Here is a 25,126-nt window from a genome sequence, read left to right on the forward strand (position 1 = left end):
TTCATCGAATATCACAACAATGGATAATGAATGTATGTGTTTATTGATTAATAGTCTACCAATAATTTATTAAGGGCGAAACAAACGCCCGCGCGTAACCATGGCAACAAGCAACCATGGCAGCTACGACAGAGCACAGTAAAACTGACACGGATCAAAACCAACTTGTTGAACTTGTAAAGGACTTAAAGTAAGTCATAAAAGCTTTTTTTCTATTTCAAATGTTGACTTAATCTTGCAGTCATGTTTGCCAAAAAAAAAAGCGTTTCAATACTCTTATTTAGCTGGTTAATAATAACCAGTAGGACCAGCCGCATTTTAACTGAACGTGGTTTCTGAACTTTTTATTTCTGGTTGCATCAGCAAACAATTTTGTATTTTATATGATTTTTAACATGTAAAAAAAACACAACTAATTTTTATTTCTCTACATTTAAGGCGCTCCAATGCAGCGCTACAAGCAGAGGTCGGTATATGTGAGCAATATATTAGTCGACTGGACCTTCAGACTCAATCGGAGGCTTTTGAAACATCACAGATGGAAATACCAACGGTAACGTTACGTATTGATATATATATATATATATATTTTTTTTTTTTACATGCTTTTTAAATAGCATATATTTGTGTTTAATAATGTATACAATTGCATACAGACAGATCTGATGTAATGTTTAGTGCGTAGTGACCACGACTGTAAAAAAAAGGTCGTGACGTCTTTATCGTTATGCTTTCACTCTCAAGTTTTGAGGTGAAACCTTACAGTCTATGGGTGAACATGACTGTGCATGTAAATCTTGTAATATAATACGTTTTACGTTGTTCGTTCTGTTCTTTAATCCTGTAAAGCCTGACATAAATAATTGTTCGAAATACTAATCATTGAGATCTTTATAACAGTATAGACTACTTACATAAAATTAAATGCATATAAAATTGTCACTATGGCCATTTCACAGACAGGGTTTAGATTAAGCCAGGATTAGCCCTTAGTTCAGTTAGGACATTTAAGTCGTTTTGAGTCTTAGACAATGGTGGTGTGCATCTTGAGACAAAACAATGGCACTGACTGACATATTTTAAGATATCTCAGTGCAAGTTGCTTTCAGTTAAAACAGCTCTACATTTTAGACTGGGACTAGCTTAAACCTTGACTGTGAAACCGTGGGTAGATCTTCCGATAATATGTCTTAGTAAGATGACATTTAAATTCTAAGCTTTATGATCAATGCTCCATAGTTTTTTATTGTGGGGGACAAAACATATGATGCAGTGCAATACAACTATCAACGACGATTGAGAGATTTACAAATAAACGTTGCTCAAAAGCTTGATGCATCATATTTCATACATTTTAACATGATTTTTTCATACTCAAGTAAACCTAAGTTACTTCAGTTCAGAAAGTGTTCATCTTGAAATATTACTAGCAATATAAAAGTTATTCTTATGTTTAATTTTTAAAAATCAGTAAAGATTTCACTGCATAAAGACACATGCACCACGACCTGAAGGAGGACTTTTTTTAAACAGTTATATTAAAAGGCCTTTTACTTGCTAAAAAAGTATAAACTATCAATCAGACGACAGACTGTAATAGATTGTGTACAGCAGGTTTTTCAGCAAAGTTTTGATCAAGAAATGTGTGCATCAAAACTAGATACAGTAGGCTTTATAGGGATAAATAATAATTAACAATAATAATAAAAAAACAGGAGTGTTTTTATGAGTGGTCCATGCATGATGTTCATTCATTCATTGTCAATGTTTTGATTCCAGAGTCCAGGAAGGAAAACTAAAGTTCGCACTCCAGAGAGACAACAGCTCCTGACACTGGAACAGAAATGTGATGTTGCCCAAAGCGTGCTTAAACAGATGAATGAGGATGTGAAGAGAGCGAAAGACCATTCAGAAAGAGAGCTGGACAATTACAAGGTCATTAGTCAAGAGAGGGAACAAGCTCATAAAGTTTTGTCACAAATATACTACATACGCTTATATAATTGATTCTACCCTCTTTAGGCAACTCTGGAAGAAGCTGATATCCACTTGGCAGAGGTTAAAAAAGAATGTTGCCAGTTTGATCGTGACATCTGTAAAGCACTGCAGGACAAAAAGTGTTTGACGATGAGTGCTGAGAAGGTCATCAGATACATTGAGGACAGAATAAGGGCCAAGGTAAAAGAAAACTTCAAGTCGCAGGTTTATTCTGACAAGAGTTGTGATTTAAATTCCCAATAAAGTGCCATCTTTCCAGGAGAACTTGATCGAGAAGTTGCATCGGAAGAATACAGCACTCGTCGCACACAAGAAAAAACTACAGGTCCAGCTAAAGCAACAGGAGGAGATGAGTGAGGGACTGACGGCGCTGGACTTAGAGCAGCTCAAGTTTGAGAACATCAAATCTCGTAAACGACTGGACGAGCAAAACCTTGAACATTTGGATCTCAAACTGCTTGCAGGGAATGCCTTGCAGGCCTTGAATTCTAATAAGGTGATTCTTGGTTAACCATAGAAAATATCACCTATTTGTTGAGCCACACGCCACAGTATTAGGACAGGTCATTATTACTATAGGAAACTGTTGGCCTTGTGTTGACCTAAAAGTGTGGGCACTGTAAAGGCCTGTTCACAACAAGAATGATAACTACAAAGAAAACTATACTAGCGTCCACACCAGCGGACGATACAGTTCTGTTCATTCTAAACACGCGCTGCAGTTTGGCCGTCTGTCGCTTTAAATGCTCAAGCTCTTTAAAATAGGATGGATTCTGATTGGCTGTCAATGTTTTTATCAGCTAGAAAAAATCTTTCTGATTGTTTCTCTGTGCCGTTGGACTCTGTTATTCTTTAATATTTAGAACTATATCTTTATCGTTATCGTCCTTAAGTGTCTAGAGATTTTTTTCAATGTCCCCTTCTTGCAGAAGAAGCTTCAGACCTTGACACTCGAGTCAGATGTGCTGAACAGTGACATTGCTTTACGGAGGAAGTTACTGGTTAAGATTGAGGAGGAGATCAAGGAAGCGGAGGAGGTCAGGATAATGAAATTCCTTCTATGTACTTGTTAAACTTACAGATCTGTAGAAAGACCACCATAAAGCTCCTCAAGAGCTTTGAGTATCTGAGCCAGAAACCAACATCATGGCAGTAAATAACCAATTATTTACACTTTAAAAATCAAGAAAAAGGCTAAACCAACTAGGTATTTGTACTAGTTGGAATGATACTCCACTGGCCAAAAAGCCATAATATGGATTTTATTTTTCCTGACAGGAACGAAACAAAGCAGAGGCTCTGAACGGGAAGTTGAGGGGCCAGTTGGCCGACTATCATGTACCAAATGTCCTACAATACATCGAGGTTAAAGAGTCCCACGGCCAACTGCAGAAGAGTGTTAAGGAATGGGAACGCAAGGTGGAGATTGCAGAGGTGAGGATTCTTATCCTTTATTTTTTTATTATTATTTATTTTAAAGACATGGTCATAAGACACTTCTAGAATTAATCAGCTCATTGTGGTTTTTTAATTGTCTGTTTTTTTTATATTTCCAGATGGCATTAAAAACATTCACGAAATCCTGGGACAAGCTTCGGATTGCTGCTGGAGCCAAACCAGTTCCTGCACGACATTCAGCCACAGATTCTGGATTGTATGGGTTCTGATATAAGAGCTACCAGGTCCTAAATAACCTCAATGCCCAAGAAGATGCCCATACATTTATCATCTTCTGAAATTTCAGCTTAAAACACATAATGCATCAATATAAAGAAAATAAATGCACATAGAAATGACACAACAATGCATTATTAATGAAAAGGTTTATTAGTTAGTGCTGTGTATATTAAATGCTACATACAGATATTTAAGCATGAATGTCACATCAACTGCCACATGAACTTCTTTTAGTAGCTCATTCACAATCTACAATTTGAAAAAAAGCTAAGGATAAGTATGTGCGCTTAGAAGCGCAGATACTTGGAACAGATTACAGGAACTAACACAGCAAGCATGCACGGGGTGGAGAGGTCTCAAAACCATAGGTCATCGATCGAAGGTCGACGTTCCCCTGTGGTCCTGACACGTCTGCCAAGAATATAGATATTTATAGAGATTTTAAACAATATTAATAAAAAAAATTAATATACAAACATGAAAACACAACATACTTATGAAATCCAACTGCTTATTCATTCTTAATGCCTATGGTTTAAAAAAAGCCCCTTGCATAAATAGATACTATAAAGGGGAAAAAAATTGGAGGCCAAGGGCTCTGCGGAGAAACTAGACGTCCCTGCTTAAGGCCAAAGTGTCACCATCACCTCTAACCCTGCAGGAACAGGCGAAACCTAACTGCAAGAGGGAGATGATCCTCAAGGGCCAGTAATCAACATATAATACTGCATAAGCAACAGAGCCAAGAATGTCATTTTGGCCCATGTTGGATGATGGGAAATTGCGATGGGGTGGGAGGGGTAAAGTAAAAATAAAAAAGTAGGCAAATCAAGACTTGAACAGTTCTATTAAAATTCAGCTTTGTGGACCATTACAAAAAGTGGTATATTCTTCTCAAATTAAAACAAGGAGAGCACGTGATTCAAAAAACCATAGATTACTCTTGTATGAGTACCACTCAAATATGTCTATATTTAAATATATACACATATTTTTCTATACAAGTCAGTTTAAAAAAATTCTCAGAAGAACATACTGGTTATCGTTGGATGAGTATGCAACACAGACATTCACTAACAAAAACATCTGAATGACGTGTGTTTAAATCAAGGCCTTAAAGGCCCAAAACAATTACTTTCCCTCCTGGATCCTGGGGGAAGCCTAAAATACATTTTGAAAGTCTTTGATTATAGTTTTTATAAAAGAAAATAACAGGGAAACAAAGACTCACCGTCATGTTGCAAAAGGGAAATGACTGTAGGCAAGACATGGAGTTGGCAGATTAGAGATCAAACACATGGATAAATCTATACAGTAGACATAGAATGACACTTAGGGTACTGTACAACAAGTACACACGTCCTGTAAAGGTGGGGGGAGGGGGGCAAGGGGCAAAAACCTTTATAAAAACAGACTAAACTTTCACACAACCTTGAATACACCAATTACAATCCCAACTACATCTACAAAGAGGCTGAATTTAACTTTAAAAAAGGCAAATCAGAAACAAAAAGTAAAGAATGTATGAATCAGAACATGAAAAGCTACTTATAACTGGTGCAGTTTAAGAAAGACAATGCAATATCTAATGACAGAACTGTTAAACAAGTTGTATACATACTAACTATGTACATACAGTAATACAGGAAGCCTTTACAGGTTTTTAAGCAATTTTTAGGACAGCTGTACTGATTCTGGTGGTAATATGAACTGTTTGTATGCAAGTTTACATTTCTATTTAGATTCTATATATTTACGTATAATCTCAGTGAAATGTAGAGACCGTCTGAGGTCATTATACTTCTGCTGGTTAACGATCTGTCCCGTTTAGGGTGTGGTACAGTACAATGATGGTTTTTGGTACATACCATTAGTTGCCACGAGGAGAACGTCAACATTGACATAGACAGTTTCAACAGTTTATAACAGCACAACTTTTTCCCCCTTTTCGTTTTGTCTTCAATTGTGGGGTGAACTAAATGCGCACAGTAGGCTGCTGGAGGTGCTCCCAATGTGCGTACAATGTACTCAAATTGGAGCAAGGCTAGAGATCCAAGTAGAGTTCTTTTGTAGAGGCACACAGTAAGCAGTATCTCAACCATACTAGGTACTATAATGCAATACTAAAAATGGACAGCTGATTCTATATGATGGTTCAAGACTGAACAAATAGTTGCAGACCAAATCGTTTTTGTCTTGTGCTCTAAAGATCTTGAAGGGCATTGTGAGCCACAGCTGGCCAAGGAGCCATGAAGCAGGGCAAATGCTGCCCTCCTGTACTAGACTCACAGTGCTTTCTGGGATAGAGTTTGAAGATCTGTTTCTGTCCTCCCAGGATTCATCTTTGTTTGCCAATCAAACCCAATTAAATGATGCCTCTAGACATCAAAAAGGGAATAACTACTTGTTGAGTATATGCATGTTTAGAACAAAATGAGGTATTATGAGGTTACTGGGCCTTGTAAAAATTATTTTTGACTGGGAAAGTTTGCTGAGATTCCTAAAACCTCTGTGAATGTAATCGGGGACACAAGTTACTGAATGAGAGAAGACACAGGGTACCCGCCACCTTCAGCCGTGTGCTGGACAGTATGCTCTTGAAGGGCTCCTAGATCAGCGAAACGCTCTCCGCACCATACACATTTAAACTGGGCATCTCTCGCATGCACGCTTTGATGCTTGGCCAGGTGTTCACGCTGCTTGAAACCCTTGTCGCAACTTGCACACTTGTAGGGCTTCTCTCCGGTGTGGACGCGCCTGTGTCGCTGCATCTCCGAGGAGTACTTGAAGCGCTTCTCGCAGTCAGGACACTTCAAGGGCTTCTCACGGCTTGGGTCGCATCGGTGCTGCACGAACTCTGAGGAGGACAGGAAGCGTCGGTCACACAGCGAGCATTTGAGAGGCTTCTCGGTGCAGTGGGAATTCTGATGGCGCTGGAGCGTGGTGGCCTTTTTGTAAGCCTTTCCGCACACGTCACACTTGTAGGGCTTGTCTGGATTTGTGGGTGTCGAGGAGGCCTCACCACATTTGTGACGTAGCAACTCTCCAGACTGACTGAAGCCCTTGCCGCAGGAGGCGCACTTGAAGAGGTTGTCCATGCCATGAACGTGCTGGTGGTATAACAGGTGGGACGGCTGCAGGAAGCCCTTGTCGCACAGGTTGCATTTGAAGGGGCGGTCGGCAGAGGCCTTGTGTGTGCGTCGGTGGCGCACCAGGGCGTACTGTTGTTTAAAGCTCATCTGGCAGTCTTCACAGTGGAACGGGCGTTCCTCCGAGTGGGTGCGTTCGTGCTGTCTCAGGTCGGACGGACGCTTGAAGCCCTTCCCACATGTGGCGCAGCGAAACGGCCGAGCACCTTGCGGCTGACACTGGTGGTGGAGGAGCTCGGAAGACTCTTTGAAGTGCAACTCGCAGAGGTTGCACTTAAAAAGGTGCTCACCCGAGTGGGCATACATGTGACGGACTAGGTGGGAGCGGTGCTTGAAGCTCTTCTCGCACACCGCACACTTGAATGGTCGTTCGGAGCTGTGGGTACGCTGGTGGTGGGCAAGATGAGAGGACTGGCTGAAGCTTTTGTCGCATGTTTCACATTTAAACGGCTTCTCGCCTGTGTGGACGCGTTCGTGACGTGTGAGCTCGGATAAGTGACGGAAGCCCTTGGAGCACACCGAACACTTGTACGGCTTGTCAGGTTGCGAAGGCTCAAATGTAGGCTGGCCTGATGTCCCGACGGCAGCGCTGCCACTAGACGATGCTTCATCGTTGGATGGTTGCCCTGGGTTGGCCGTTGACGAAGTTGGTGTGGCATTTCCAGAACCCGGTCGATACGTTTTTTCACATATGGAGCACTTCATGGGGTTTCCGCTGTTATGGGCATTGTGATGCTGCGCTAGAGAAGTTAGCAGCGAAAAGCCCATCTTGCACACTCCGCACACAAAAGGTTTCTGCTCCACCTGCACACACTGGTGCTCCAACAGGTCGGTGGCTTGGTGGAAGATTTTCAGACACTGCGTGCACTGAAACGAACGATCTTGGCTCACCATGCACTGGTGCTCATGTGGATTAGCCAGATGGGAGATGTCATGGCCACATGCACCACACTTGTGTCCTCCCTCGCTCCCTACATGCAAGGAGGACTGCTGCGCTTGTGCCGGATGCTGCTGCTGACTGTGATGCTGCTGCTGTTGTTGCTGCTGTTGTTGTTGTTGTTGCTGCTGCTGGGATTGTTGCAATGCCGCGTCCGGCTGGAGGACGATGCCGTAGACGGTGCAGCCCAGTGTGTCCGCCCCTGGTGGGATGGTGTGCACGACTGGAGGCGGGGCAACAGCATGCTGCTGCCACGCCTCCGTCATACGTGCTCGGGTGTATGGATTCAGCTTTGAGCCGTAGTTGGACCGCTTTCTGGATGAATTCAGGGGGAAGGGATTGTTGGACTGCTCCGGATGGGAAAGGAAGTAGCTATAAACAGAGAACTGACACGGATGTGAGCATCAAGTGCAAATGACCTTGACCTTCTTCATCACCTTGGTACAGCCCTGTAAGAAAAAACAAAATCAAGAAAACTGGATGAAAAACTTACACAGCCAGCACACATCTTTAGGGGCATTTACACTGCAGTGCTCCACAAAAAAAGATGGCCTGTGAAAGAGTTTTGGGCCAATTCAACCTCATACATTTGTTGATGACTTCAAATTTAAAATAATATTACATTTAATATTGTTGTTGCATATTGTGCGAATTTAAATTTTACCAAGGTAACATTCTCTAACTGGCTGACATAAGGCGTCTTTACGCAGCCAACTTAAGGCTGCTCTCTGCCTGACAAAAATTCAGTGTAAAGATGCAATGCCAGATAAAAGCCATGCTAAATTATGCCTGCTCTGACCCACCTATAGACAGCATATAAACAGTTGGTGTACAGACACCTAAATGCCACTTCAGTAGCTACCTTCTGCCCCACCTTTGCAGAGTAATATAATTTTGCAATATTTAAGGGTTTATTAAAACGGCAATGAAGACTTAACTTAAAAATGAACGTTCTATGAAAAATATGTACTTTTCTGGCATAAAAACATTGCTAAAATTAAAATGTGTGTTTCCAGTCAAAATGATGGCAAGACAAATAAAAAATTCTGAACTACTGGTCCGACTGGGACAGAATAAAATAACCCTATTGTACAATAAGCCCAAAAACTAACAGCGGCTTGCAGCATAAAACTGACTAGAAGTCATCATTGAGTTACAGTGACTGTTGGCAAGGCATCAAAGTGGGCTTTATGAAAAGAAAAGAAACAGATAGTGGCGCTCATGTGAACCACTTCTTGATATAGTTGGTTACATAAGGAATGAAAACGCCCTTAACCTTTACTGCAACATCTGGATTTGAGTCTTGGCTAGCTGGTCTGTAAGGAGATCTATATAATTTCCACCAATGCACTCCAAATCTTACAAACCTAGTATAAACGTATCTGAGCACTTAATAAACTAACAATAAACCAAGGAGAAATTAAATGAACAAATGAAACCTGACAGACTTTATCCCAGTGATAATAACACAGGTACGAGTATCTGTCTGGTACACCTCAAGTTTCGTGCTGGATAGCGAGACTGACTTGCCCACCAACCTATAGCAATGTGGGGCAGTGGGGGCACAGAACGTGCATACGATGCCCAAAATACTGTCCAAGTAGTAGCACGCTAGTTTTTGAGACACAGTCTATTGCCAAACAGTATTAATCACCTGTGTGTATAAAAGTGGCACAGCTGTTCCAAAGCATGCATGCATGGTTAAGAAAATGTAATAATACATAAAGATAACGACTGACGCTTCTGTTTGCTCCTCGTTTTTTACACACATTTCGATCGCGGCGAATAAAAGCCGGGGACAGATTTTAAACGTTAAGCAGAATTAATATTGATGTACAACACAGTAAGTTAGCCAATAGCTTATAGAACAAGGCGATGTCTAAGACACCTGGATGAAAACACAAAAACATCGCTTTGCAAAATGGCTAACGAATATTTGCAAGCTGGCTAACAGGCTAACAGTAGCTTTGCAACACACACAAACACATCCTTCTAAAATATGTTTAGATATGCATATTACCCTTTTTCAGAAGTGGATTCCATCCATGTTTATTCTCAGGGATAGAAGTTCAATCAAGAAAAGGCTTAACGTTATAGTGATTTTCTGAAGGCCGTAAATCCTCCGACCGATCCGCGGTCTCTGCTAGGCCGCACCCCTGGCCAGTGCCTGCAAAAACACATGAAAACCCTGCAAACTCTCCGGATTTCGGTTGGGTTGCTCCATAAAACCCCGATAACAGTCTTTTCGGCGTTTGCAGCGCATTTAGGGGAGCTGACTGGCGAGGAATGGCCGACCCATAGTGCGTTTTATTTCGGGCTTAGATCGCTGACCACCGAAACCCCCGACAGCCGCACGGGAACCTGAATAACACATAATTGGCATCCTCACAAAACATACCGGAACTTCATTAATTTGATTATTTTTTATTTATATATTAATATTCGTACTAAAAACGCAATTTTTACCACGAAAAATGTGTCTATCACTGTTTTAGGGTAACGTTATAGGGCAAGTGGTTATTTTATTAAAACACTTTTGGGGAATTATTGTAGTGACAGGATAATAGTTATAAAGCTTTAATAAGACAATAAACGTCAACATTTTGTTTGTATAAACGTAGGTCATTGCTGAAATTCAATGTTGACTGCAGCTGCGCTTTCTTTCCTTTCCTTTCTTTTTTTTTTCTTTTTTTTTTTTTTTGTGTAAGGGCGGAATGCAAAATAGTCGGAACCATATGAATCAATATTTGCTGTAGTGGGACGCTGTGATGAAGCACCGTTTGTTTTCTTGTTTTTAGAGGTTCGAATCATTCTCTGAATCGGTTCTTTCAAACGGCTAGTTTTAAAGAACCGGTTCTTACGCACTTATACAAAAGTATCCATGCATTGAATAAAACCATCTAGGAAAATGTATTTAAAAATATATTAATACTAAAATTGACAGTAATCTCTCGGCTGAGAAAACAATAAATATTCGGTCACTAACATAACTTTTTAACGCCGTACAAAGAAACGCAATCACACGCTAGGTTGTGATATGAACCGGTTCAACGGATGCATTGTAAAAGATCCGACTCAAAAAAAAAAATGATTCGTTAACGAATCCCATTGTTTGTTGTAGTGGGACGCTGTGAAGAAGCCGGACCATCGGAAGCGCTTTGCGCATGACAATAAGAGTGTCGTCACGTATCTGAGATGGTATTTTTAATCATCTGTTGCAGTTTTTAAGATTTTTCGGCCTTAACATGATTGTCAATTACAGTAGTAGCAGTTCTGAAGATGAAACTGAAAACTCTTCAAAAAATGATTCCTCACCTTCAAGGAAAAGAGGAAAACTTGACAATGAAAGCAGGTTTGGTGCGTTTGATCTTCTGTGGTTTAGTTTTATTTTTATTTGCATTTCTAGGGCTCTAAATTCCTCTTTTACCTGAATAGCACCAGTGAACCTTTGGATCTTGGGTCTGTTAAAAGCAAAGCAGGCAAATCAGCCCACCTGACACCTCGTCTGCCTCTTCCCGAGAGTGTAAGGGAGATGTTCGGAGAATCAGAAGAAAAGTGGACCGATAAAAGTGATGAGCATGGAGGGCGAATGCGGTCCTTCCAGCACGAGCGGGGCAACTGGGCTACATACATGTTCTTTCCTTGTAAGCGTTTTGCCTGAGTGTATTTAGATCGATACTGTCATTTTACTCTGAATGACCTTTAACCCTTTTTAGATGACCCTGAGGAGGCCTTTCTGGAGGTGCTAAATGAAATGATGCTGGTTGCGGCAGCCCACGGCATCCCTCTGGCCCTATCTGAAGAGTTTCACCTCAGTCTCTCAAAGACAGTGGTTCTGCGGCATCACTGGATTCAACCGTTCATCCAGTCCATTCGGACTGGTGTGACACATTTCCAGAAGTCTGTGCTATATAATCAACACCTCATTGTTTCATTATAACGTGTCAGTTGCTGGCTGTCTAAGTCAGATTGTTTCCTCAGGTTTTTCTGCTTGGCTGATAAACTGATGGTGTATTCTAATGCTGAAAAGACTAGGTATTTCATTACTCTCGCTGTTAATTACCTAACTAGACTGTGTATTATTTATTTCTTCATTTCAATGCACTGTTTTAATGGCATAAAGTTCATGCAGGACATTCCTTGGTTTGGAAATCTCCACTGGAAAAACTCAGTTGCTTGAGCTCATCAAAATACTGGATCAAACCATGAAAGAATTCAACCTCAGCACCTTTTATAAGGTACAAACAAGGCATTGGTATCATATTTGTGAACAAAGATTCAAATACAATCAAATTGAGATAAAATTTCATGTAACAGCCTCCTCTATTTCATATAGGATCCTTCTTTCCACATAAGCCTTGCTTGGTGTGTGGGTGACCACACGGAAAGCCTAAAAAAGGCATGTTTATCAGAATTGCAGGTAGGAACCCAAGCAGATCTGCATCACACACTAAACATGGATAAGTATTGATTAAAGGCAAAGGTTGAAGAGTTGGTGTGTTTTTGCCATTGCAATCTAAATTCTAATAACCAATGATTTTACTTTTCAGAGTCTCATTGACGCTCATGAAGATGGGCCTTTTCACATACGGCTCAACTGCACAGAGCTTCGCTGCAAAACGGGAAATAAAGTCTTTCTTTTCTCCCTCCAATGATCGTGAAACTATGGAAGCTTCTTTCTGCCACAGAATAAAAATATAAAAAAGCTAATTGCGACTTTCTCACAATTGACTTTTTTTCCTTGTTTATATCTCAATTCGAACAAGATATAAACTCACAATTCTCAGAAAAAGTCAAAATTGTGAGATTTACACTTGCAACTATGAGCAAGGTCAGAATTGTGCGATAAAGTCAGAATAAGCTTTTTTATATTTTTATTCTGTGAAATAAGCTTCCATATGAAACACTGTTTAGTAGTGATGTGGATTTTGAGGTTTTCCTAATATAATGAAAGTTTTGAACCAATGATGGATGAAGTATCTCTATGTTATTACAATTTTGGTAAAGAGCATTTTATTGTACATTACTGCAACATGGTGATTTTTCACTAACCCATGGCATGTAGGCAACTGTCTGTTGTTTGAGAAACCAAAAGTCACACCCTGGTTTAGCATTGCATTTTCACCATCGGACTTGTTTTTTGTTGTTTTTTTAGCAACACACCACATCCTCAAACTGAAAGATTAAGTTTCACTTTCCACAGCTAGGCTTGGTTTCACAAACAGGGCTTAGATTAAGCCAGGATTAGGCCTTAGTTCAAATAGGACATCTTCGTAGCTTTTACAAACGTGCCTTGGAAAAAAACATTACTGGTGGTGTGCATCTTGAGGTAAAACAATGGCACTGACATATTTTAATATATGCCAGTGCAAGTTGCTTTGAGTTAAAACAACTCAAACATGCAGTTTAGTGCAGGAATAGATTTAAGCATTGTCTGTGAAACCGGGGGTTAGTGTTGTACTGTTAAAATACAGTTTTTATAATAGAACTTAGTCTAACAACCTCAATTCAAAACATTTTTGAAAAGCGACAAATAATGTGCTTCACAAATCATTGTTCATTATATTCAAGAGCAAACTTTGTTCACATGTAACATGGGTTAACCCATCCTGGGCCGTGGCACAAATGCAGTCTAGAGGTTAAGCTGATGTAAATTGAGCAACAGTGAGATATCCAGCCGTTAGGCACATTCTACATTCAAGAACATCTGACAAAAATACATTAATCAATACTAGTCATAGACAGCCTGATAAATAGCCACTTGCTTGTTAGTAGGATCAACAGAGATACTGCAGTGTCAGTATAATTTGGATAGAAACGTTTAAAAAAGCACTAGATAAAATCTGTAGATTAAAGAAGTTGTGTGTATAAGAGGTTAAAGTTTATAAAGGTTAAGAAACAGACAATATTTAAAAATGTAATTGACAAGGATTAACGGCAAACAATTGCCATTTCACATTAAACAACTGGAAATTACATTTTACTATGTGCAGTAAAATCTATGTTAACATTTTAGATTTGAACTGAGTAAAAATTCAAGAATCATTTCTGTAAATGCTGATTGTGCCCAACAAAAGATGACTATTTATCATTGATGTCCTGATAAACCTCAACTCCACAAAAAGGAACTCCGACAACAAATTCCGATAAGGAAAGGAACATCCACCCGAAAAGCAGAACAAAGTCCCGAAAGTTAAAGAGGGGAAGTGTGTAAAGCCTCAATGCCATCATGGTGTAAACAGCACATTCTTGATGTAGTTGACTGTGGTTATGTTCAACAGCATGGCGACGTGCTCGTTCCCGGGCAGCTCGAACATTTGGACAGGCTGTGTCTGCTGGCTCTTCCAGCGTTTGCATTGCATGGCGCTCAACAGGTTGACTGTTCCGTCTCCGTCCCCGTTGATGACGGTGGGGTCTACATCTGGGAAGTTTGTGTAATTGAAGCCCTGAGCTGTGGGAATGCCGCTGCCATAAAGACAGTGGACAGGAACGCCAGGAGGCTGAAGTGCACTGACCAGCGGTTCCGTGTCCTTCCTCATGGCCCAGCCGTCCTCATAGTCAATATCTTTGAAGAAGCGCTGATAGTCTTGGACTGTGTAGCTGGTGTTTGGGGTGGAAACCAGGACCATGTCTTTGGGCCAGGAGTGGGCGTAGGGCAAGAGCCAGACGGTGGAGACGGCCGTTCGCTGCTGGGTGCGGATTTTTACAGGACTGATGACGGGAATGCGGTTGTTGTCGCCTGTGATGGAACCAAAATCAAATGATCAAACCAGTGATCGTAAATGGGTTTTAAAGTAAAATCAAAATGGACGTTTCAGGGTTTTTTTATGGAATATTGCAGTGCTTATAAATGATTTATACGTGGACGTCATTATTTTTTCAAATTCATATGATCTTTATTCAAAATAACTTCCCCTCCCTCTTGCAGCATCATCTTTTCACTATGTTGTTGACGTGTTTACTGGCGTGAGGGCGGGACAACCTGTCATTCACATGAGATCAACCAATTGTTCTAAAAGTCCAGCGTTCAAGTTAAAAGTGGTTCCACTTTTTTTTCTTGCAGGTTTTTTTTTCATTTCACTAAAAAATGTGTTCTATGTGAATGGCCACTTAGAAACGTTTCATATGGTTTTAAAAAACTTGCCATTTTCAGGGTTCAAGTCGTATTGAAAAAGTTTTTAAATACTTTTTCAAAAGTTTTTAAATACTTTTTCAAAAGTAAAAAGTTTAACCAATATAATAATTAAATATTATTTCAATCATTAAAGCTGATTTGAAAATCGTTGTTGTATAAAGAATTAAATACATAATGTTAATGAAATAATTATTAAATAATATTATTGTTATTAAATAATATTATTTCCAAAAAAATAGCAATACAAGATTGTGCCAAACTACTTGGTTTTCTTTTCAAGTTTTTTTTACCTTCATTATGATGACAAGACTGTTGTATCACCATGACAGTTGACTTTAAAATCTATTTTGACATTTTTGAGGGCATTAATACCACTGTATATGTGAATTGCATTGACGTACAAAAGTTCAAATTTAAAGGTGCAGTATGTATTATTGACAGTTAGCGGTTGAAATGGGATCGCCAGACTGAGTACACGCAACAGTAACGAGCGCAACTGGCAATTGGAAAGCGACTTATACCGCAAGTTGATCAGTTAATGCATTCGTTTGCAATGTTTTTACTGACAAGGCTTTTAAAGTCGGGTAGAATCTGCGATCTCTGACACCGGTTCATTGGCTGGCTTCCATGGCTACAATACGCAGTGTTTTCCGCCATCTGGCAACCCAAGGTTGACAAAATACTACTGGGTAAATTGGCAGTGGGTGGGTAGTCTTTTTTAGAATGCACATTTTAGAGTAGAATAACTGGCTGTAGCACTGTTTTTTGGAGAAACAATTATCCTAAATCTCAGCAAACATTCTATGATATTTTTAAGGTTTGGTACAGTCAAACAAAATTACATACATAACCTTTAATTCAGCAAAGGCTTGGTTTCACCAAAAGGTCTTAGATTAAGCCAGGACTATGCCTTAGTTCAATAAGGACATTTATATAGCTTTTGTAAACGAGTCTTAGAAAAAAACATTACTGGTGGTGTGCATCCTGAGACAAAACTGGCACTGATAGATTTTAGGATAAGCCAGTGCAAGTTGCTTTTAGTTAAAACAGCTCAAACATGCATTTTAGTCTGGGACTAGCTTAAGCCTTGTCTGTGAAACCAGGGGAAAATCCCATTCTAAAACAATTTTAGCCTGTACCTGTTGCCAGAACTCTAAGAGTTTTGGCCACTCCAGCCCATGGAGGCCCTAGAGAAACAAATGCCTTGATGTACCGGTCCTTCCAAGCTTGCGGTTGGTGATTAAGGAAATAGAGCGTGTACATGTTCCCCATACTGTGTGCGATGAGGACCACAGGACTTTGAGCCTTATTAGCCATCTCCTCAATCATCTGCTGCAGACGCAAGAAGTACTCCTTATTGTCATCTGCAGGTACAGATCAGGGAACAAAAATGTCCAATTTAGACATTAAGACAAGAACCAACACGTTTCCCAGAACTTTGTTTTGGTGCATAAACAGAAGATACATACTGGGGGCTTTACGCCAGTCATAGGGAGCACCTCGAACATCGTCGTCTCTGGTATACCCCCAATCAACCAGTGCTTGTACTATAGTGAAGAAGTACATGCCTGAAACAGACAAAACAGTTACCAATCGACAAATTAACATAATGAGAAAAACACCCAGTTTCCACTCACCCACACTCCGTTTACTTGGATCCAGATATTCCAAACTATACGTCTTTCCAAACCCAGGCACTCTGACATCCACCCCCGGAGGAGCTTCAGTGAGGTGGGTTGTGCGATTGTATAGTAGCCTTTAAACAAAACAGATGCTGATGACGTATTTGCATATTTAAAGCAGGCGACATGAAATCAAAAGAAGCAAAGGCGTGGTTTCAATATCAAAAAATGTACTTCATGACATGTCTACTAATTTTACATTCAATAGAGTGCATTTGGGCCTAATTTAAACAATCAATATAGCTCACAGTAGGTCTGTTTTTAAAGGTTTATAAATTGTTAATCTCTATGGAGAAAATGAATTGAGTTTTTAAATTGTGAAACCTGAGTGTTGCACTCAATAAAGGTTGTTGCAGAAGAAGGAAGCTTGTCTTACAAAAATGGTATGGATGTCATATGCCAGCGATACATCACATGCACAACTTCTGGTTTCAGTTGTCCTTTTGCCCTTTACCTCATGTTATCAATCCAGCAGTCAATGGCCACCGGCACCAGCAGCTCCAGGTTGAGCCATAGCGTGAAGTAGTCATTGGTCTTCTTGTAGCAGATGTAGTGCACTACACTAGGTTTGTCCAGTTTTGCTTCAAGCTGATTCCCAAGATCTCCTGGAACTATGGATAAATCATTTATAATCTTTTGAATGATAAATCACTTAGAATCATTTAGAATAAATAATGCAATATTCATTAAAAAAATAAGAATTTTCAATTTTATGGTGACTTATGTTTTCACGGGAAACTCCATCAGAAGCACTTCACAAACTACTTTAGATATGATTAAAGAATAACTGATTTAAAAGACTTGACACTATCACCATTCAAAAGAGATTACCTACTTATCACCTACTGATTAAACATCTCTATCAGCACTAATGTCTGCCAGTTTGGTCTAGTTTGAACCATTTTAACCCCCCAATATGTTTCCAAGTACAGTTTCCTGCAAAGTTTGCGTGTCTTTATTGTCAGTCACCACATTCACAAAATGTTTGTGCTCCTACTATCAGACGCCGTGTAAATATTGGCTAGTCAAATAGCGTACTTAAAAGTGTGCTTTAGATATTACTGTAGAAAAAAAATATTTAAGCTATCTTTTATTGCTGAATAATGATCTAGTGTAAATTTAGACGCCTACCTGATGGGAAATCCAGTCTCCACTGGTAGGTGTGTTTTGGAGCATGTTATATGGTTTCTAACTGGTACAAGCTCAAGGAGGTGAAAATGGTTCACATTAAAACACTCTTGGACCAACTAAAATCCTGCTATCATGTTCCAAAACATAGATACTAACTTTAATGTCTTTAGCAACAGTGATTATAAAATACCATGGTACTTACATATTAAGATATTTCAAAGTGTCTTATACTATTAAGTTATCACACACACACACACACACAAAGGTTATTACGACAACACCATGGTACTTCCATAATAAAGTCTGAAAAATAACGTATTTTCACAATTTTTTAAATGTTATCATACATTTCGTAATTTGCCAAAAGGGCCATGAAAAGGGGACAAAGAAGTGTTATTTTCTTGTTTTACTACGACCTGTTTCGCAATCAGTGACATAGAATTGTCTTTTTTTTTCCTCAGGTCATATGATCGCGTCATATGAGAAACCGCCAAAGCGAAAACAAACCGATACAAAGAAGAAAATGGCACAAAACAAGACAGTATAAACACAACACCAATGCAATATATAAAAGTCAATGGCTTTTACATGTTGGGTTTGTGTTGTGTTTATATTGCTGGACCAGGTTTTGATTTCTTCGACAGCTCTCCTGTTTGGTCACGTGCATTAAACGGTTATCAAAATATCAACAGCTTTGAAGATGCGTTAAGCCACTAGATTAAGGTCCGTTTATAAATACATTCATATATTGAATACTCTATATAATACTTGAACAAGCATGGATATGAGGTTAAAACACACTATCTGTACATCCTGTACTAGTGGTTGTATTATATAACAAAATCTAATGTCCATGCAAACGCTATCACAACATTTGAGCATGTGAGCTACTTGGACAGTGTAAGTGTTGCCTAGGTAGGGGACACTGGGTTTTGAGACACAGACCGCATGACAGTTCATCATGAGACAAGTAAACAACTGTGTCTGGTGTCAAGAACAGAAAAGCAACAGGACATCAAAAAAGATGTGCTCCAATAAAATAACTTACTGAGAACAACAGGCGGTCGGTCCGAGCCCGAGCACACTTTCCCCGGTGAGCATTTCAAATTTCTGCCGTCGGTAAAAGACACCAACAACAACAAACACAGCTGGAGAATCGCGAGGTTCAACCGATGACAGGGAAGCATCTCTTTCAGTGGCTCACACCTCTGCTGGCTTACAGGATCAAGGGTGCATTTGTGTTTATCTGTCCATTGTGAGGTCTAGGAGTGGTCTGAGAAGTGTTTCTCCTGGCTCTGAGCGACAGTGACTGTGATGAACCACACAATGTAGCGATCATGTAATAGGTGTTTTTAAAGCAGCTAGACGCGAATAAACAACGGCAGAACACATCGAGTCGGTGGGCGGAGCTTTGAAAGACAGTTCGATTATAGCTAGGCTGCAATAATTGATTTTATTTTCTGCACTATAAATTACACATACATACATACCTCAAATGTGAATTTTGAAATCCTCGTGTGCTTTAAAAATCTAAGATGCTAATTAAGGATTATATGAACTGTCTGTATGTAGTTTCAGAATAAAACGCATAAACCAAATTAGCCTACAAATTGATCCTGCCTGAACAACATTTTGTTGTACTTTTACAGGTTATCTGAATAATATAAATTGTATTAGAATAAATGTATGTATTAAATTACTGAAATCTGTTTCTCAAAACAATTTAATAAATTGTATTTTTATAATAATAAGAAGAATAAAAAATAGCCCTGATCATCGATGCTAACTGGTCAATTCCAGCCATGCTAAATTAGTATTATTTATGAAAATGTGTGTCTTTATTGTGTAGTAAGCATTAAAATGTATAGTCAAGCAATTAAAATGTATAATCAAAAAGCAGTCAAATTTCGCTATTGTCACGACTGGAGGCAGGGGATGATCATTGAATTATTGTCAAATCTAGTGCGTATTGTGCACATGTAGCCAGGTTGCTTTGTTTCACTCTGTGTGAGGATGATGTTCAAAGATCATAGAGATTTGAGGGGAAAAGATAGTACCAAACGAGTTACTGATTAAAGAAATCCTATTCTGACAAAATATCTATATTTCAAAAGAAACGATCAATTATTTTTTCCAACTAAGCAAGGAAAGATTTCCTGGCAAAATGACTGCCCGTTTCTGTGTGAACTCTGAACCTTTGTCTAACGTATTTTAATTTGTTTGCAAAAAAAGCTGATGTTTAGCAGACTTAGAACTCCTAAACCAGTTCAAAGTTTACTGAGTTCAACAAATATTATCAGTACAGTGTACAGACAGGTGTACAAATAACAAGGACCAATAATATGGATAAACATGTTTTTATATGTATAGTAAGCAGCAGTTTAACTAGTAGTTTAACAATATCATTCACAACCTAAAAAATAATCATAATTTGTATATATGAACTGTGATTAACATATTACAGTTGCATAGACAGTTTAAATTATGCTATAAAACATAAACATCCAGTACATTTTACACTTTAAGAGCTATGGTGTCTGCAATCTTTAATGTACAGATTAAAAACATTTGATAAATTCTGTATAATACAAATACAGTTCTAGACTGTAACAAAGAAAAAATACGACTATATCATGCCTATTAATATATTATAAACCAATACAAATAGATCATTAAGACATTCACGCCATGTCGGAATTACTGTAATTATGAGATTCCGACTCATAAAAAAACACATCCTTGGGTTGCCATCTCGTGATTACGGTAATTACAACATGGTGTGAACCCAGCAATACCTTTATACACAGTGTTGCAGTGCACTTATAATGCAGTTGTGAATATGTCACACAAAACTAAGGCTAAGAGATGGAGGTTGTTCAAAGCTGACATGCTTTTCCTCATGGTACTTTCCCTCCAGAATTCTCTGGATTGCCGTCAGCACCTTGTGATTAAAGACCATGTCCAAATGAGCCATGCCTCTGAACTCTGTCACATGCACGGCCTGTTCCTGCTTCCCTATCCACCGCTTACAGAGACTCATGCTGCGGCTGTCGATGGTGTCATCGCCGTCATCGTAAAGGATATCTACGGGGTCGGCGTTTGGAAACAGCTCGTCGTACACGTAGGTCACGGGAGTAGGGAGTCCCACCCCGTAGAAGCAGTAGACCTCAACTCCAGGTGTGGGCAGGCCGGCTGTGAGGTTTCTGGTGTCCTCCCACATGTACCAGCCGTCCTCAAAGTCGATGTCTTTAAAAAACTTCTGGTAGTCCTGATTGGTGTAGTTGAAAAAGGGGGTGGAGATGAAGGTGTGGTCTTTGGGCCACACCTCTTCAGAAGGGATCATCCACGGGTTTGTGGTCGTCATCCGTTGTTCTTCGCGGATTTTTATATTGGACACGAAGGGTATGCCATCATTTTCACCTAAAAAGGCATAAAATAAAGACCAAAACTCATTTAAAGAGTCCATATGAATCCTTGTTTTTGGGTTCTACTATAATATGTTTTTATGCTTGAATGTAAAAAAAAAAAAAAAAAAAATATTTTTCACATATTTGACATCTCTTCCCAGTCTGTCAGTAACACTGTTAAGTTCCTTCTTCTATGAAGCCCCTACTTCTGAAATGTGCAATGTGCTCTGATTGGTCGGCTGGACAAGTGTGCTGTGATTGGTCAACCACTTTGGGTGTGTTTTGTAAATATCACACCTCTTACCATAACCAAGAGTTTCAACACACTACTAAATTACACAACCAAGCCTCATCCCTTTTTTTTTTTTGCGTGTGCCTTGAGCGGGAATTATTCAAATGAGAAATGTTGTAAAGTGTGAGTTCCTGGAGGAAACCTCAAGACTCAATTGAGGTGTTTCAGGGAGTTCAGAAACAGTGCTTACTGATATAGAGAATAACTCCCTTTGGAATGACTTTGTGATTTGATCAATTGATGAATAAATGGTTTTATAATGTCTACATGTGTATCTAAAAGCATACTGACTTTATGACCCAGCGGAACAGCTCATTTGTTCCAAATAGAGCTATAAGGCCATCTAGCAAGAGTCATGAAATATCATGTTATATTATTATTTTTTCCCCACCAAATTGACCTAATGTGAGATATTTTGAGCCGATTTGAGCTGGTTATGCATGTATTGGAATACATGTTATTTTGAATTTAAGTTAAAAGAATGTGAAGACTGTGCTTACATTGTATTATTTATTGATAAAATCTAGTTATTTAAAGGTAAATAAAAAATAAAATAAAAAAAAACTATTAAAAAAATGCATTAAAAATAGATCAAATATTATAAAAATAAAAATGGAGAAAAAATTATAATTTCTGAACAAAACAAAAAAAGGTTCTGGGTCATTTTGACCCGCGAGGGAAGGATTTGTTACAGGATGCGACGGAAGTTAAACATTTAATTTGTTATAAATATTAATCAATTTAATTACACTACAATTACAAAATTATGTTTACATTAAAATTTTAATTTGAAATCATCTGAATTCAATATTTTATGTCTGCATGTTTTTTTATAACATCTTTTATTCAGCAAAGTTGCTTTTAATAATAAATAAACTAATTAAATAAATTACTATAAAGCTAAATAGAAAATGATTTAAAAACACAAAATAACTAAAACCTAAAATACAATAAAAAAATAAAAATAAAAAAAAAAAGCTAAATCAAAATATTAATAAATATTATAATCAAGGATGCTTTAAATGATCAAAAGTGACAGTAAAGACATTTATCATATAAAATATTTATATTAATATAACATTTTTATAAATAAATATATCACATTTCTTAAGCAGCAAATCAGCATATTAGAAAGATTTCTAAAGAATCATGTGACACTGAAGACTGGAGTAATGATGCTGAAAATTCAGCTTTGATCACAGGAATAAATGACATTGTAAAATAGAAAACAGTTTCTCTTAAATTTCTTCTCTGTACCTGATGCTAAGACTCTGAGGGGCTTCACAGCGCCTGCCCAAGGTGCTCCCAGAGAGATGAAGCCCTTGATGTAATGGTCTTTCCAGTCCTGAGTCTGCTGGTTGAGGAAGTACAGGATGTAGTTGTTGCCCATGCTATGGCCCAGAAGGTAGACTGGTTGCTTGTACTCATCATGCATCTCTTCCACCAAGCTTTTCAGACGTGAAAAATACTCCTCCTGCTCATCTATGTGGTACCAAACATAAACGTTCATTGTTGTTATTGGGACACAGAATGAAAGTACACCTTATGAATGGTTGCCAGGGTGTTTGGGTGGTTGCTGTGTGGTTGATAAGAATCTGGTTCCGCCCAAATGTGTAACATTATCAATGCCCTTTATAATAATTATTGATGTTGTTTTTTTATTGTATGTGTATATATACTCTATATATATCGATATATTATTTATTTATTATTGTAGTGTATACAATGTCAATTATGTAGAATAGGACTCTTCAACTGTCCTACACAGTTTGATTCTAAGCCTAAACAAACGCACCCGCCTGTCATGTTCATGTAATCCTGAAGACCTTGATTTGCTTGTTCAGGTATATTTGATTTGAGTTGGAGCTCTACAGTTGAATAGTCCTGACATAGAGGCTACCGTCAACTATTTGTTTTGTACTATGGTGAAATGATTGTTGTTGTCTGTCACTGGGATTTAACTTACTTGGAGCGATTCTCCAGTCATACGGAGCACCACGGACAGTCTCATTTCGCACATATCCAAAGCTGACCAACTGTTGAACCATGGTATGAAAGTAACCTATAAAATAAAAAGACCATCAGGATGAAAATGAGGATGTTGTGATGTAAGCGATCCAATTACTTAGTGTTATACTCACCAGTCAGCTTGTTTATGTCAAGAAACTCTATAGGGTGCGTCTGTCCAAATCCAGGGACCCTGACCTCCACCCCGGGTGCGTTCGATGTCTTGCGACTTGTCCTGTTGTACACAATTCTGCACAAAATTGCAAATCTGCAGATGTAGCTGTTACATTCATATCAAGTTCGAGCCAAACCAAAACAAGAAGTTCAAATATATCACAGCTTCTGAATCTGATAATAAACATAGTTAGGACAGTAGATTTGCTACTAATATTGATTATGGTACATTGGCCTGTCCCTATGACATCAGCCTTCGAGAACCCTCCAAAAGCAATAGACAAAAGGTCAATAACCTGAAATACAGAACTGAGGATGATTAGGAAACAGTTGTCAATAGATCAGAGGTACCTAGAAAGGGTTGCTCTGTTCATTTGTGCACACATGAGACAAAACAGGAAGTGTAGAAATTAATTTCATCCAAAAAAACTATATTTATACACTACATTCAAAAGTTTGGGGTCAGTAAGATTTTCTTTATTAAAGAAAAGAATACTTTTATTCAGCAAAGGTTTCGTTAAAGGTTTCAAAAGTGACAGTAAATTATAATGTAACAAAATATTTCTTGTTAAAGTTTGTTCCCATAGTCGGTTTACCTTATATTATCAATCCAGCAATCAATTCCAATGGGCATGAACATGTTCAGGTCCATCCAGAGAGGAAACCAGTCCTCAGTTTTCTTGTAACACATCCAGTGCACTAGTGTGGGCTTGTCTATTTTGGCCTCCAGGCGATTACCCAAATTTCCAGGTACTGATACAAAGGTGTAAAAAGGTATTATTGTTATTTTACCAGACAAATATTTTGTTACTAAAGATGGACCTTCAAACAAACTTCACACTATATGAATTTGAACTTGTCTAAAAGTGAGGCGCACTCTGTTATCTTGTCTAGGTTGCCTTGTGTAGGCACAATTGTATGCTTCCCCCTGCCTAAATTAATGAAACAAACACTTTAAACTTAATCCCTCAATTTAAATATCCAAACTATGAATGTAAGATTGCTTACCTATGATAAGAGGAGGAGTGCTATTGTTTATGACGCGTGGTTTGGCTGTCGGAGGGAAGATAACGTTAAATAACCAGAATCCAGAGGTCTGGTGCAGTGCAATCAGAAGAATTGCAATGCATCTGAAGGAAGGCGAATATCCCATAGTGTTTGTGTCTGTGTTCTTCTGGCTGCCTCTCACTCCAGCGCTATCTGTATTAATGCGTACGTCGCGAGGGGGGCGGTGAGTGTATCAGAACGTGAGGTCACCGGACAGTGAACACTCTGTGAGCCCCTACTGTGTGTGATGATTACATTATAAGGATATATTTCAATGACAACAGGCTAAGGTGCAAACATACGCGATGAACCCCCGCCTCCCTTTTTTTTTTTTTTTTTTTTTTTTTTTTTTTAAATCTGACAGTAGGCCTACACTACACGAATAAAATATGAGGCTTAAAAACAGACTACACATAAAGTAAAAAGAAGAAAGCGAAATAGTTTTGAAAAATGCAGCATGATCTTAAGTAAGTTGATTTACTATATGAAT

The 25,126-nt window shown here is 38.7% G+C and overlaps 5 protein-coding genes across 6 annotated transcripts; 2 read left to right on the forward strand and 3 right to left on the reverse strand.

Moving 5' to 3' along the window:
• Window positions 1–97: 97 nt before the first annotated feature.
• On the forward strand, window positions 98–4,164 carry ccdc113 (coiled-coil domain containing 113). Its single transcript, XM_056250857.1, has 8 exons — window positions 98–190; window positions 439–553; window positions 1,780–1,935; window positions 2,023–2,178; window positions 2,258–2,494; window positions 2,928–3,035; window positions 3,277–3,432; window positions 3,555–4,164. The coding sequence occupies exons 1-8, from the start codon at window positions 117–119 to the stop codon at window positions 3,663–3,665; spliced, it is 1,113 nt and encodes a 370-aa protein (XP_056106832.1). The 5' UTR covers window positions 98–116; the 3' UTR covers window positions 3,666–4,164.
• A 1,844-nt stretch (window positions 4,165–6,008) lies between these two features.
• On the reverse strand, window positions 6,009–10,136 carry znf319b (zinc finger protein 319b). The gene is made up of 2 exons (XM_056250856.1): window positions 9,782–10,136; window positions 6,009–8,210 (listed from the first exon to the last, which is right to left on the reverse strand). The coding sequence occupies exon 2, from the start codon at window positions 8,025–8,027 to the stop codon at window positions 6,210–6,212; it is 1,818 nt and encodes a 605-aa protein (XP_056106831.1). The 5' UTR covers window positions 8,028–8,210; window positions 9,782–10,136; the 3' UTR covers window positions 6,009–6,209.
• Window positions 10,137–10,886: 750 nt separating this feature from the next.
• usb1 (U6 snRNA biogenesis 1) lies at window positions 10,887–12,726 on the forward strand. 2 transcript variants are annotated; one of them, XM_056250860.1, is made up of 7 exons: window positions 10,887–11,113; window positions 11,197–11,405; window positions 11,478–11,661; window positions 11,743–11,796; window positions 11,885–11,999; window positions 12,098–12,181; window positions 12,312–12,726. In XM_056250860.1, exons 1-7 carry the CDS (start codon window positions 11,007–11,009, stop codon window positions 12,414–12,416), a joined length of 858 nt encoding a protein of 285 aa, XP_056106835.1. In that variant the 5' UTR covers window positions 10,887–11,006; the 3' UTR covers window positions 12,417–12,726. The 2 variants fall into 2 exon arrangements, with proteins under 2 accessions (XP_056106835.1, XP_056106836.1); XM_056250861.1 differs by having other exon boundaries at window positions 11,894–11,999.
• Window positions 12,727–13,298: 572 nt separating this feature from the next.
• pla2g15 (phospholipase A2, group XV) lies at window positions 13,299–19,043 on the reverse strand. The gene is made up of 6 exons (XM_056250859.1): window positions 18,758–19,043; window positions 17,033–17,189; window positions 16,534–16,652; window positions 16,366–16,464; window positions 16,036–16,260; window positions 13,299–14,500 (listed from the first exon to the last, which is right to left on the reverse strand). Exons 1-6 carry the CDS (start codon window positions 18,894–18,896, stop codon window positions 13,989–13,991), a joined length of 1,251 nt encoding a protein of 416 aa, XP_056106834.1. The 5' UTR covers window positions 18,897–19,043; the 3' UTR covers window positions 13,299–13,988.
• Window positions 19,044–20,194: 1,151 nt separating this feature from the next.
• Window positions 20,195–24,793, reverse strand: lcat (lecithin-cholesterol acyltransferase). Its single transcript, XM_056250858.1, has 6 exons — window positions 24,598–24,793; window positions 24,186–24,342; window positions 23,550–23,665; window positions 23,375–23,470; window positions 22,666–22,890; window positions 20,195–21,129 (listed from the first exon to the last, which is right to left on the reverse strand). Exons 1-6 carry the CDS (start codon window positions 24,740–24,742, stop codon window positions 20,552–20,554), a joined length of 1,317 nt encoding a protein of 438 aa, XP_056106833.1. The 5' UTR covers window positions 24,743–24,793; the 3' UTR covers window positions 20,195–20,551.
• Between the last annotated feature and the right edge of the window lie 333 nt (window positions 24,794–25,126).

The sequence above is a fragment of the Rhinichthys klamathensis genome, unplaced genomic scaffold (assembly GCF_029890125.1).
Source record: "Rhinichthys klamathensis goyatoka isolate OS25496 unplaced genomic scaffold, OSU_Roscu_1.1 h1tg000076l_1, whole genome shotgun sequence".
Classification (NCBI taxonomy): domain Eukaryota; kingdom Metazoa; phylum Chordata; class Actinopteri; order Cypriniformes; family Leuciscidae; genus Rhinichthys; species Rhinichthys klamathensis.

Excerpts from the sequence above, each read along its gene's own strand:
- pla2g15 (XM_056250859.1), bottom strand. The coding sequence starts at position 18,896 with ATGCTTCCCTGTCATCGGTTGAACCTCGCGATTCTCCAGCTGTGTTTG. Across the intron at positions 17,190-18,757 it reads CCGACCGCCTGTTGTTCTCA|TTCCAGGAGATCTTGGGAAT; the intron begins GTAAGTTATTTT and ends ATTTATCCATAG. Across the intron at positions 14,501-16,035 it reads TCTTAGAGTTCTGGCAACAG|GCGACAACAACCGCATTCCC; the intron begins GTACAGGCTAAA and ends GTTCCATCACAG.
- lcat (XM_056250858.1), bottom strand. The coding sequence starts at position 24,742 with ATGGGATATTCGCCTTCCTTCAGATGCATTGCAATTCTTCTGATTGCA. Across the intron at positions 23,471-23,549 it reads TGACATAAACAAGCTGACTG|GTTACTTTCATACCATGGTT; the intron begins GTGAGTATAACA and ends TTTATTTTATAG. Across the intron at positions 21,130-22,665 it reads CCTCAGAGTCTTAGCATCAG|GTGAAAATGATGGCATACCC; the intron begins GTACAGAGAAGA and ends ATGCCTTTTTAG.
- usb1 (XM_056250860.1), top strand. The coding sequence starts at position 11,007 with ATGATTGTCAATTACAGTAGTAGCAGTTCTGAAGATGAAACTGAAAAC. Across the intron at positions 11,406-11,477 it reads TACATACATGTTCTTTCCTT|ATGACCCTGAGGAGGCCTTT; the intron begins GTAAGCGTTTTG and ends AACCCTTTTTAG. Across the intron at positions 12,000-12,097 it reads ACCTCAGCACCTTTTATAAG|GATCCTTCTTTCCACATAAG; the intron begins GTACAAACAAGG and ends TATTTCATATAG.
- ccdc113 (XM_056250857.1), top strand. The coding sequence starts at position 117 with ATGGCAGCTACGACAGAGCACAGTAAAACTGACACGGATCAAAACCAA. Across the intron at positions 191-438 it reads GAACTTGTAAAGGACTTAAA|GCGCTCCAATGCAGCGCTAC; the intron begins GTAAGTCATAAA and ends TCTACATTTAAG. Across the intron at positions 2,495-2,927 it reads AGGCCTTGAATTCTAATAAG|AAGAAGCTTCAGACCTTGAC; the intron begins GTGATTCTTGGT and ends CCCTTCTTGCAG.
- znf319b (XM_056250856.1), bottom strand. The coding sequence starts at position 8,027 with ATGACGGAGGCGTGGCAGCAGCATGCTGTTGCCCCGCCTCCAGTCGTG.